The 14,001-nt window shown below is 33.1% G+C and overlaps 1 protein-coding gene across 26 annotated transcripts in view; it reads left to right on the top strand.

The window, feature by feature from the left end:
- The window catches only part of GPHN (gephyrin), a 675,135-nt gene that overhangs the window by 449,775 nt on the left and 211,359 nt on the right, over positions 1 to 14,001 (top strand). For all 26 annotated transcript variants that reach the window (XM_034937122.3, XM_034937124.3, XM_034937127.3 and 23 more), the window contains one exon: positions 8,204 to 8,338. In XM_034937122.3, the coding sequence (XP_034793013.1) occupies positions 8,204 to 8,338 (135 nt within the window). The remainder of the gene's footprint in view (positions 1 to 8,203; positions 8,339 to 14,001) is intronic.

Here is a 14,001-nt window from a genome sequence, read left to right on the forward strand (position 1 = left end):
GGGGACTGTTGTGGGGTAGGGGGAGGGGGGAGGGATAGCATTGAGAGATATACCTAATGCTAGATGACGAGATAGAGGGTGCAGCGCACCAGCATGGCACATGTATACATATGTAACTAACCTGCACAATGTGCACACGTACCCTAAAACTTAAAGTATAATAAAGTATATAATAAAGTATAATAATAATAAAAAAAAGAAAAAAGTGTTTAATTTCCACATACTTGTAAATTTCTCAAATTTCTTTCTTTCTTTCTTTCTTTTTTTTTTTTTTTTTTTTTTGAGATGCGGTCTCGCTCTGTCTCCTAGGCTGAAGTGCAGTGGCACAATCTCGGCTCACTGAAACCTCCACCTCCTGAGTTCAAGCAATTCTCCTACCTCAGCCTCCCAGGTAGCTGGGATTACAGGCGTGTGTCACCACACCCAGTTAATTTTTGTATTTTTAGTAGAGATGGGGTTTTGCCGTGTTGACCAGGCTGGTCTTGAGCAGCTGACCTCAGGTGATCCACCCACCTCGGCCTCCCAAATTGTTGGGATTACAGGCATGAGCCACCGCACCTGGCCCCAAATTTCTTTCTGTTACTGATTTTTAATTTCCTTCCATTATGGTCAGAAAAAATACACTGTAAGGTTTCAATCTTTTTAAATTTTGTGAGACCTATTTTGTTGCCTAATATATATGATATATCCTCATGTTCACTTCAGAAAAGTGTGTATTCTGCTGGTATCAGATACAGTGTTCCTATATGGCTGCTAGGTCTAGTTGGTTTATAGTGTTGTTCAGGTCTTCTATTGAAGGGGTCCCCAAGCCCCAGGCCAAGGACTGATACCGGTCCATGACCTGTTAGGAACCAGTCCGCACAGTGGGAGGTGAGCAGCAGCAGGCAAGCAAGCATTACTGCTGAGCTCTACCGCCTCTCAGATCAGTGGCAACATTAGATTCTCATAGGAGCATGAATGCAAGGGATCTAAGTTGTGTGCTCCTTATGAGAATTTAACTAATCCCTGATGATCTGAGGTGCAACAGTTTTATCCAAACCATCCCCACCAACCCCCAGTCCGTAGAAAAATTGTCTTCCATAAAAACACTCCTTGGTGCCCAAAACATTGAGGACCGCTGTTCTATTGTACTTGTTGATCTAACTAGTTATTCTAACTGTTATTAAAAGTGGAATATTGCAGTCTCCAACTCTTATTTTTGAAGTTTTTCTCTCTTCATTATTATCAGTTTTTGCTTTATGTATTTTTTTAATAATTGTTATGTCTTCTTGATTAACTGACTTTTTTATCATTATATAATGTCTTTTTTGTCTCTTATAACAGTTTTGGTTTCAAAGTTGATTTTGTCTGATATTACTGTAGCTTCTCTAGCTGTCTTTTGGCTACAGCTCCCATAGAATATCTTTTTCCATTCCTTCACCTTCAATTTATTTGCATCTTTGGATCTAATTTGAATCTCTTGTAGATAGCATAGACAATCATACTCCACTTAACAACAGAGATATGTTCTGAGAAATGCATTGTTCAGTGATTTTGTTTTTATGCAAATGTCACAGAGTGAGTATAATTACACAAACCTAGATGGTATAACCAACTACACACCTAAGCCAAATAGTATAGCCTGTTGTTCCTAGTCCTAGGCTGCAAACCTGTACAGCATGTTACTGTAATGAATACTGTAAGCAACTGTAACATAATGGTAAGTATTTGTGTTTCGAAACATATCTAAACATAGAAAAGGTACCAGAAAAATATAGTATTATAATATTATGGGACCACTGTTGTATGTGTCATCTGTTGTCTATCAAAATGTCATTATGCAATGCATGATTCTAGTTGGATTATAGTATTTTTAATTCATTCTGCCAGTTTCCATCTTTGAATTGGATAGTTTATGTACATTTAATGCAATTACTATAAAGAAGGGTTTCTTCCATTTTGCTATTTTTATATAATATCATTTTTGTTTTTTATCTCCTCTATTACTTCCTTTTTTCTGTATAGATATTTTCTGGTGTACCATTTTGATTCTCCTTGCTACTTTTACTATTATTTAGTTATTGTGTTAGTGGTTTCCCTGGGAATTACAATTAACATCTTAGCTCATAACAATGTAGTTTGAATTAATACCAACTTAGTTTCAATATTATACAACAACTTCATACCTTGTCCACTACTTATGTTATTATTTTCATAAATTACCTATCAATATATTGTATGCCTGTCAACATAGATCTATAATTATTGCTTTATGTAGTTTTTTTAATTATATGGGGCAGAAAAGAGGATTCACAAACAAAAATATACGTGAGATACTGACCTTTGTGTTTACCTATGTAGAGTTCTGTATTTCTTCATGGCAGAGGATTCACAAACAAAAATATACGTGAGATACTGACCTTTGTGTTTACCTATGTAGAGTTCTGTATTTCTTCATGTCAGTCACAATTACTATCTAGTTTCTTTTTATTCAGCCTGAAGACCTCCCTTTAGAATTTTTTTGTAGGGCAGATTTATGAGCAATGAACTCACTCAGTTTTTGTTTATCTGGGAATATTGTAATTTTTCTTCATTTTTGAAGTTTAGTTTTATCAGATATAGAATTATTGGTTGACAGATTTTTCATCTTTCAACATTTTGACCATATCATTCCACTGCTTTCTGACTGTCATGGTTTCTATTGAAAAGCAGCTGTAAATCTTATTGAGGATCAGAATTCTCTCTTCGTCTTTGTCACTTTCAACAATTTGATTATAATGTATCTTGGTGTCAGTCTTTTTTAGTTTATCCTGCTTGGGATTGTTGAACTTCTTGTGTGCATTCATGTCTTTCATCAAATTTGGGAAGTTTTTAGGCATTGTTACCTCAAATAATCTCTTTGCTTCTTTCTCTCCTTTCCTTCTGGGACCACCATTAATCATATCTCAGTGTGTTTGATGGTATTCCACAGGTTGCTTAAGCCATGTTGTTATTTTCCTTTATTTAAGCCATGTTGTTATTTTCCTTTATTTTTTTCTTTCTGATCCTCATACTAGATAATGTTAATCACCTTATTTTCAGTTCACATCTGCTGTTGAGTCCCACTAGTGAATTTTTCATTTCCGTTGTAATTTTCAGTGTTAGAATTTGTATTTGGTTTCTTTTTATGATATTTGTCTTTTTATTGAGATTCCCAGTTGGTGAGGCATCATTCTTGTTCTTGCCTTTAGTTCTTTGTTTATAGTTTCCTTTAGCTCTTTCAGCTAAACTTTATTAAAGTAATTAATTTAAAATCTTTGTCTAGTCAGCTCAGTGTCTGAGCTTTCTCAGAGACAGTTTCCGTTCATTTCTTTTTTCTTTTTTTTTTTCCTGTGTACAGGTTATACTTTCTTATTTCTTTGCATGCTTCATAATTTTTTGTTGAAAACTTGACATTTAAATATTATAAGTGGCAACTCTGGAAATTAGATTCTCCCCTCTCCCTGGGGCTTTTTGTTGCTGCTTTTTCAGCAGTAGTAGTTATTTGTTTGTTATTCATTTTTTGAAATACTTTTTTCAAGCTTGTATTTCTTTGTTGTGCATAACCTCTGATGTTTCTGTTGTTTGCTTAGTGGTCAGCTAGTGATTTGACAGGTATTTCCTTAAATGCCTAGAACCAAAAAATTAATAATAAAAACAAAACAAACAAATCAGAGAAAATCTCCCAGTTTTTGCAGATGAGCTCTTTGTATATGTTAGGTCACATTTCAACACTCAGCCAGGCAATTCACAGCTCTTCATTAGTTTTCACATCCTGCTGGTATAGAGTCTCAAATTTATCCACAAGTGAGAGAATAGAACCTTCTCAGGTCTTTTCTGAGGGTGTGCCCAGCCCTGGGCATAAACCTGACCTTTTAGAGTCCAAAGGATACGTGGGAGCTTTTCAGAGTCCTTATGCCTTAAAGTACCTCATTCCATAACCCTCACTCCCAGGTTTTTCACTTTATCTATTGTTTGTCCTGTTTTTCCATGCCCAGATGACAGTGGCTAATACATTTGCCTTTAAATATTTGAACAAACATTACCCAATGAATAGCTGCCTCAACCCTGGGAATATTCTGAGTTAAGTGAAATAAAGGCAAGCCCTTTGAGTGTGTCCTTCAATAAGCCATAAGATATTTCAACACAAAAAAAAACACAATTCTTTCAGAATAAGGTTTGTTTTCCTTCTGGTACTACAGACCTGTATTGGAAATGTGGACTGTTGTCTTCAAGGCCACCTTTTTTGTCTATTTTTCTTGATTACCCATTTACCTGGTTGTAAACATTTTATTCATTTTCAGAGTTCTGGTAAAGTTTATTCTGCCTGTTTTTGCCAATTTATTTTCTGCTTTAGTAGAGTGATGGAATTTTGGATTTCTCTACTCTGCTGTTTTCACTGATGTCACCCAGGAAGGATTCCTTTTAAGACACAAAAACCACTAACCATAAAGGAAAATATTGATATATTTAGCAACATTAAAATTAAAATATTTCGTTCATCAATAGACATGATAAAGTAAGGTAAAAGACAAGCTACAGAGTAGGAATAGATATTCACACTAGATACAACTGCTAAAAGACTAGTTATCCAGAATAAATACTAAAATCTAACAATTTAGTAAGAAAAGAACAACCAAATAAGGGAAAAAATGGGCAAGGATTTGAACGGGGACTTCACAAGAGAGAAAATCTAAATGACTGAGGAATGTATGAAAAGGTGCTCACTCTCACTAAGAATCAGAGAAAGGGAAAATAAAACCATAATGCAATATTGTTACACACCAACCAAATTTTTTTAAATGAATAATACCAACAATGCTGGGTGGAACTGAGTTGTAGAATAAGAGAAACTGTTACTATTCTTTGTGGACAGATGTATAGATTGGCTTAACCAACTTAGAAAATTTTTAAAGAAGGTATTCATACCCTATAACCAACCATTCTATCCCTGAATGTGTATATGTATATACATATCTCCCAGAAATTTACTCACATGGGTATCATAACACCCATGGGTTCATAGTGGCATTTTTCATAATGTCCTCAACATGAAAACAATGCAGTTGTCTATCAACAGAGTAATCTATATTCACTGCCTCCTTTTCCTTACCTCCAGTTTTTTTCTTGACCCCTTGTAATCAGGTTCTGTCTTCATCAAATAATGAAATTTTCTTTCAGGTAACTAATTACTACCATCCTGTTCTTCATAATCTAATTCTTCACCCTTTTTCCAGTATCTGTGTTGACATATTCTTCTATGTTCTTCATCTTTAGAATCTCATTTATTTCTGTAACTTCAACAACTGTATATCTGCAATAATTTCTAAGTCTGTATCTCCAGCATAGGCAGTTTTTTTTTTTTTAAGATTGGGGCAAAGATTTGTTCTAGACTATGTAATGAAATTGTAAATTTATGTTTACTGATATTAACTGGATCCACAATGGTAATTGAAAATTCTTTTGCCTTACCCATCATTTTCATTCATCAATGCATTTTTTGAGAATTTTACCACTCTCCTAAAGTCATCTTTATCACTTTTACTTCCCCTTATTCTCATCAATAAGGCCTCTCCTGCAAGCACCAAAAAAATAGTAGTAATAAATATCTGTGTCTTTTACCCACAATTTACTTTGCTTTATCATGCCTACTCAATTCCTCCATTTGTATCTACTCTTTTTACTTAACTGGTAATTTCTTTAATAACTGGATGTAATGGCTTCTTTTCAGCTCTCTCTCTCTATTCCTATTCTCTCCCATATTTGTTTTTTTTTAATCTTGCAACTTTCTTCTTTTTTCCATTGCCTTGATACTCACCCATCTCGATTTGCATCTTTTTTCTCTAATAGTTTCTTATGATAAGAACACCAAATAATTTATCTTCCAAACCAGAATGCTTTTGAAAATGAAAAGAGGTGCTGTTTGATAATTAAGCCAGCATAATAGGTATAATCCTAGATTGTTCAAGGAAAAATCAGATGTATGGTTACCCCATACATCCTTATCTTAGAGATCTTATCTCCCTTCAGTTTGTTTTCTTTTGTTAACTTTTAATATGAATGTTACCTCAAATTGTCAGCCATCGTCTTTTGTTCTTTCACATATTCTCTGCAGGTGATCTGACACATTTGAATGACTCAAATTACTACCTCCATTGATAATTCCCAAATTATATGTCCTAACTTTTTCCTGAGTTCCAGACTCATATACCTCATCAAATAGCTCCAGATTAGTAGCCCGAAAGTACCTAGCCACAAAATTTAAACTTATCTTCTCTCTCAAGTATCCTGATTTTTAATTTACATTGAGGCATATATACACACAGAGATATGTAGTGTATATATGCAGTTATGTGTATAAGTCTGGAGATATATATCACACACACAGAGACATTATTCGTGCAGTTGCTTCATTAGATATTGGACATAAAATAGTAGCAAAACACAGTTCCATCATGACAGTGCATTCTCATATGGGAGACAGACATTGATCAAAGTATCACACGTATAAATGTTGTGATACTTTCTGTAAGTATGGTCATTGCTATGAAGGAGAGGGATGTGATGTCATATGAAGTATAAAATGGATATTTGACCTTCTTTTAAATACATGGCCTTTTTAATTGGATAAGTGGCAACAAATAGCTCTTCAAAATTAGACTTTATTTCTTGGAAATATTTATCACAATTCAGTACTCAAATATGTTAGCAAATGGAGTCGTCTTGCTTCTCAAAATTCCTACTGCTTTTCATACTATTTATGACTATATTGTTTATAAACCATATAAAATTTCAAACACTGAAATTGTGGCAATATCTTTGGAATTAAGGATGTTGGTATAGAAACTAAATAAAGGAGCTTCTATAGAAATAGCATTAGTTTTGTGAGGCAGAAATGATGCATAATATTAGGAATACCTTGTAGTCACAAAGTCTGGCTGTTTCTTCTTTTCACATAGTAAGTGATATTTGTTGATTAAATGTTAATTGCTTGTCTTTTTATCATATGTTTCAAGTCTTGCGTGCAAAAGTTGAAAGTCCTCATGTTCCCATTCTTAGAAGACGTATGCCCGTTACTGGTAGCCCAGAACATTAACTAAATTATGCAAGGCCTAAAGTAATAAATTTATAATCAACATATATTAATAATGTTAAAAATAATCTACAGTATTAGTCTTTATGTTTGTATATTTTTAGAATAATGATAATTACATTAGTCTTTACTATGTTGATAAGTATAATAATAACAGTAATAATAACCAACACATTAAATATTTACCACTTGAAAGTGCTAAATAATCTACACACATTATTTTACTTAACCCTTGCAGTATTCCAGTGAAGCAGATTCTATTGTTATCCTCAATTTTCAGATAAAGGAAGTAGCAATTCAAAAGGTATATCCATCAGGATCCTAGCAGACGTCAGATAGCATGCTTAAATAGGTAATTGAGGAGAGTTCAATAAGAACCTATAGGATGTACAAAGGTTTGGACAGAATTTAGGGAAAACCACAAGACATCATGGAATGCCTGGGATTAGTAACAGTGGGAACCATTAATGCTTCTACCTAATGGGGCAAAGGGAAGGAGTACTATTAGAATCTAGAGAAAGAGCTGTAAGCCAGAAGGGCAGTCTGACATGAGCTATGATCTTGAGTTGAGTGACACAGCCAACCTTTGATGATCTGGTAGAGAGGGAGCTAGGAGAATAAATGCCAGATCTGACCCTATCCCAACTCAGTCTTCTGCCACTGCCACTGGCTGAACCCAGGTGGAAGCCAGGGCAGAAAATAATTTGTTGATGGTGTGCATACAGGTCAGCTTAGAGAAGAGAGGGTGAAAATGGTTGGAGACTGATCTGAAAAAGAAATGGAAAATATATAGGAATTAAATAGCTTGCTCAAGATTTCAAACTATTAAATGGCATAGCAAGTATATGAATGACCAATCCTTTATTCCTAACCACAATACTATACTGCCTCTCATATTAAAAAGTTTTATGAAATGGTACTTGCCAGGGAAAATACTTTAAATCTGAAAGTTTCTATTCTATCTCAAGTTGTTGGATGCATTTATACCTAACAGTAAGTGACACCAAATATGTCAGAGCTGAGCAGCAAAGAATGCTAAAACAAAGGGGGTCTTGATTCTACATGTTACTGACATTTTCAGAATATTAAACCATAGTTGTTCCCCTTGTTCAGATTCCAGACTCCATCATTTCTCGTGGTGTTCAGGTGCTCCCACGAGACACAGCCTCCCTCAGCACTACTCCTTCAGAATCGCCTCGTGCTCAGGCTACATCTCGCCTCTCTACAGCTTCCTGCCCAACACCAAAAGTAAGTACGGTTCCTTCGCATCTTACACCTGCTCTTCTATAGTAATCTGGGAAAACTAACCAATATTTCCTCCTGCTTGTCAAGGTTGGATTGCATGCAAGATTACACTGTGAAAAATGAATAAAGTGTAAGATAGTTCCCACCCATTGTGTCACAAATTGTCATATTAGGCCACTAGTAGGACAATACAGATTTCATTCAAAATGTCTTACTCCTACATCATAGCTAAGGGTATTACTTTCTGTAGCTCCTGTTTCTTTGTTGTAGATTTGTTATTTTTTAGTATACTTAACATTATAGATGTAAAGTTATTTGTTTATGCCGAGGATAAATGTACTTTTGGCCAGTAAACAGCAAGATTAACAAAATTGTGTCACCAAAGGGATTTCTTTAAACTTGTCCGGGCTGGGGTAGCTCCCTGCTCTAGTATCATTCCAAATTTTTTCAAACATTCATCTTGGAATGTTGCTGCCTAATATGTGCAAACAAATCTAAATTTATTAGAAAGAAAGTTTTAATGCCAACCTTTGGGAAGAGGGTAGAAGTTTCTTAGTCTTTTTTTTTATAATCTGTCACTGAATTATATAGGGTGAGGAAAGGATGAGACACTTATATGCTGTTCACATCTTTGTATACATGATAAATTAACTAGCAGACATTATTACTGCTGTGACTTTCTCCTGGAATGCTCCTTGCCTGATTAAGTTAGTCATTTGTGCTTTCAAGTTCTCTATGTGATGGATGCAATATTGGTATCAAAAGATTAACAGTAACATTCCTTATTATTTAATAAGACATGATGTTAGACACTAAATTTGTTTTAGGATTCTGACAGTTAATTTTTCAAATTATAGTTTTTTCTCTGTCATCAAATTTAAGGACCTGTATAGCTGTCTTCCTCAATTCCATCTTTTCTATCAGTTTTGTGAATGTTATAATTTAATTTGACTAGAAGGGATCTCAGTTTCTGATGTGAATAGTGCAGTTTGTTTTACATTACTTGTTACAATCTTCTCAGCAATGTTTCCAGTGTTACTGTTGTATATCATTATTTTTAGATATGTGTCAAAAAAACTGATATTAATTTTATCATTTAAAAAACTGAGGTCCTAAATCTTCAATAAAGATAAACTATAAGAACATTGTAGACATTAAATGTATGCCAGTGCCATTTGGGTGCCAGTAAGCTACATTTTCAAATGCATAAAAGCAAGGAATTCTTAAAACCTGAATTAGATGGAAGAATCTCATCTATGTCTTTTATATTATTAAAACAAAGTAACTTACAGTTTGACTGCATTAAAATCCAGTTGTACCAGCTAAACTCACTTGTAAAGTCTAGAAAATATTTAAAACTAAAAGTTAAGTTCACTATAAGATGTTTTGTTCACTGAATATTAAGACCTAAAAGTTGGGAATTCAGAACTATTCAAGGCATAGTTTCTTTTCCTTAATAATATGCTGAAATCATAAATATTTTTTGAAAATATTTTATGCTAAATTTAATTATACATAGTAGTTCTTGAGTATTTTTATAACTTTGTAATTATATTTTAGTTACAAAGAGGATATTAAATAAAATTTGAAAAATCACTTGGTACTTCCAAATTCACCAAAGTAAAATTCTGAAAAATAATAATGTTAATATTCGTTAAATTAATTTGCTTATTGCAGAACTTTAGGAGAGCAAGTGGCTTGTCTTGATATTTTTTCCTTAGTTAACACTTAGATGTTCAAATTGACAGTGAATTCATAAAAGCATTTTATCTTTTTCTAGGAATAAGATTATATTTCTTTTGAATAATTTTGATCAGCACTAGAATGTATACCTCAAAGATAAAGTTATCACTCTGGTGTAATTTTTAATATACACTTGAAATGCTGAATTAGAATATTAATATAATAAAAGAAACTAGTTTGAATGTTGATATTTTAAAAGGAGTTAGTCTATTCCAATTAGGCATCTGGAAATAACGTTTAAAAAATAAATTAAAGGACAGAAGGAAGTGAAATTTGTCTTTCTAGTAAGAAAGGTCTCATAAATCATAAGACTGCTTAAGAGAATCTAAACTAGGTGCTTTTATAAGTGCTTTAATATCAGTGACAAATATACTCCTTGTCTTCATGGAGTTTACAATTTAGTCATATATTACAGGTTGAGTATCCCTAATCCAAATGCTTGGGACCAGAAGTGTTTCAGATTTCAGATTTTTTCGGATTTTGGAATATTTGCAGATACTTAAACCAGTTGAACATCCCTAATCAGAAATCCAAAATACTCCAGTGAACATTTCCTTTGTGCTAAAAAAGTCTCAGATTTCAGATTTTCAGATAGGGATGCTCAACATGTAAAATAAACAGGTAGATAATAACTTTAATAATTATAATTTCATATTAATTTAATAATTATAATTTAAATACAATACATGCTAAGAAGAAATGAAAATGTTATGGTAGTAGAAAATAATAGCAGGGGAACTTCATTTAGATAGGGTGAGTAGAGAAGACCTAACATTTCACCAGGGGCGTGAAGAATGAATGAAAACCAAATGTGAGCTTTTGTGCTGTGTGGAGGTTTTAGGAATTATATTGATCAATAATGACCACTTTAAAGGCAGGTGTCACCAATCAAGAACTCTTACACTAAAACTTCATTAGTATGTGAATAGTCTAATTCAGTGATGTCAACAGCCAATTTCAAATATCTGTTCTTTTTTATTTAAAATAATGAATCTTTTTGCCTTTCCTCACTGAGTCAAATATCAAGACCATAGATTTTAGCACTGAGCTCTGTTTTAGGTGAATTCTTTATTTTAATTTTTTAGCATAAAAATTTGGGGCCGAGAAGTCCAAAAGCAATTTCGGGGTTTCAAATTTGAGATACTGGGTAGACAATAATGTTATTAACTATACCAAGGAATAAAAGAGAAGTACCAAGTCTTGAGGGTAAAAGAAAAGAGTTTAGTGCATCTTGACTGGGAATGTGTTTAATCTGAGGCATATGTGAGACAACCAAGGAGTGATATCCAGCACAAAATTGGAAATACAATTTTGAGTTTGAAATTCTTATTTTTACTGCATCTTGGTTATGATATTTATAACTCAGTACATATTAGTGTTAGCCAAATCCCATAGAAATCCTTTCTACATTTCAAATTCGGCATGCACAGATTTTCATGCACAGAAATGTATGTGCAAACGTATTTTGTCTACATCAGAAATACAATATAGTTTTGAATGATCGGTACTAGAAGGAGCACTTGACTTGATAATAGAAGATCTGGATGGAAATGCTTTTTTCTCTACCTCATAACCACAGTAAATTAAGCAAGTTACTTAACTTTACTGAGTTTTCTGTCTATTATTTGACTGACCATCCTTACCTCTACAACAGTGTTTATTAACTCATTAAATAATTCTTTGCCTGGTAGTAGAATAGCAACAGTGAGCAAGTAGACATTGTTCCAACTTCTACAAATAGATCAGACAACTAAAAATTAAAATAAAGCATAATAAATGCTAGAATTGATTATCAAGAATACATAATATTATGGAAATAGCTACCAGAAGCATTTAACCAAGTCTTTGTGAAAACACAAAGGGTTAAATAACCAAGTTATGATTCAAAACTAACAGTTCCAACCTTTCCCTCTGTAGCTTTTTATCATTGGGCCATATGTAAGCTGAAACACTTCCTGTCCATCTGCATGTGTTAATCCATTTATTTAGGTCAACAACTATAATAGTATAATATTATAATAAATATTGCAATATATCTATATTGCAATATATCTATATATATCTATATATAGATATATTGCAGTATAACATCCTAAATTATATATTGATCGTTTAAGATTCTCCAGCTATAGTGAGAACAAAATCTATAAAACTATACCAGGTCTTGATTTCTTTTTGTTTTTTTTTTGGTACCGTCATTACAACCTAATGAAGATAACCATGTATTATCTTTTCTAAACAATTCTTTATAGATTACATTTTCTCCAGCAAATTTGTTTGCTGAAATTATATCGTATATAGGGAAAAGTCATTTCTCTTTTATATCATATATTTTCTTTTAATGAAATCTGACTGAAATGAGGAATGATTTTCACTCCTCTTGCTTTATGACAGTGAAGTAAGTATCTTTCAAGAACAAAGTTGGAATATTTGACTTTCATTGTCCTGAGTAAAATAGTGCCTAAGTCAAATAGTACATAAATTATATTTAAAGAAGTATAGACAATATCTAGACTCAAGTTGTAAAATAATGATAGTCTTCTAAAAATGATTTGCTGGAAGAATAATTCTGTAATTGATAAATTCTCTTTTAAAGTGAGCATGATTCATAGCTTAGATGAGTGCTGATTTTCAATTATGAAGGACAGCAGCATCTCTATTTAGAAATAAAATCAAGGCCGGGCACAGTGGCTCACGCCTGTAATCCCAGCACTTTGGAAGGCTAAGGCCAGTGGATTGCTTGAGGACAGGAGTTCGAGACCTGCCTGGCCATCATGGCAAAACCCCATCTCTACTAAAAATACAAAAAATTAGCCGGGTGTGGTGGCACATGCCTGTAATCCCAGCTTCTTGGGAGGCTGAGGTGTGAGAATTGCTTGAACCTGGGAGGCGGAGATTGCAGTGAAATGAGATCAAGCCACTGCAGTCCATCCTGGGCAACAGAACAAAACTCTGTCTCCAGGAAAAAAAAAAAAGAAAGAAAGAAAGGAAAAGAAATCAAGAAGCTTAAGGGAGAAAATAATGATTACAGCAAAAAATAAAAATTTTTCAAACTTTCAATTTACCATTCATTTTAGATGTTATTAAAATGAAGAATATTTTTAAACACTAATTTTATTATCGTTTTATTCCCTAAACATCTGAAGTTTGATTTTGAGTAAGTAAATATAGTCTATAGTCACATATGTTCCTGTACCTTAAAAGTTAGCAAAGAATTTTGTGCTTAGAATAACCAGCAAGTTGTGTGGTTTTTTTTTTTTTTTTTTTTTTTTTTGCTCTTGGGAAGAAAATATAAATACTATCAATATCTAATTGAAGTTATCAATATCTAAAGTTTATACAACAATTAAAATGTAGATGTATTGAAATATCTTTATATGAGGGATATATACCTTTAATCCACAAATGTCTAACACTATATTCAAACAAAATATGTAATTATTACTTCTTTGTAGGTTTCTCTTACTGTCCTTTAAGCAAAAGAATTTAGATTGCTCTGGTTAAGTTATATTCTTAACTCAGGGTTTTTAATGTATGAGTCTGAAAGGCAGTGTGAATTCCTTTACCTATAAAAATGGCACTGCTGATTCTATATCAGCATAATATTTTCTCTGGGATGTTTTCCTAGTAGTGTTAGTTTTTACAAAGTATTGCATATTGTCACTATTTTCCTTTGTGAACACCAGGGTGATTATGTGATATGGCTAGGTCATTGGCTAAACCTGGGTTCCCAAGTCTCTGGAGAAGCTCATAAAATGGCCATACTTCCAGCCTAAATCAAGTCACTAACTGGTGACGGGAAATTATTTTTTTCCTATTTTTAAGAGCCTAACCAAAATCAATAAGACTATACTAGACATCAAGCTTCTTTGCTTTTGCTGAAATTATATCAACATTGGTATGACAATATGTTCAGCTATTAA

Source organism: Pan paniscus, chromosome 15 (assembly GCF_029289425.2).
Source record: "Pan paniscus chromosome 15, NHGRI_mPanPan1-v2.0_pri, whole genome shotgun sequence".
Taxonomy (NCBI): domain Eukaryota; kingdom Metazoa; phylum Chordata; class Mammalia; order Primates; family Hominidae; genus Pan; species Pan paniscus.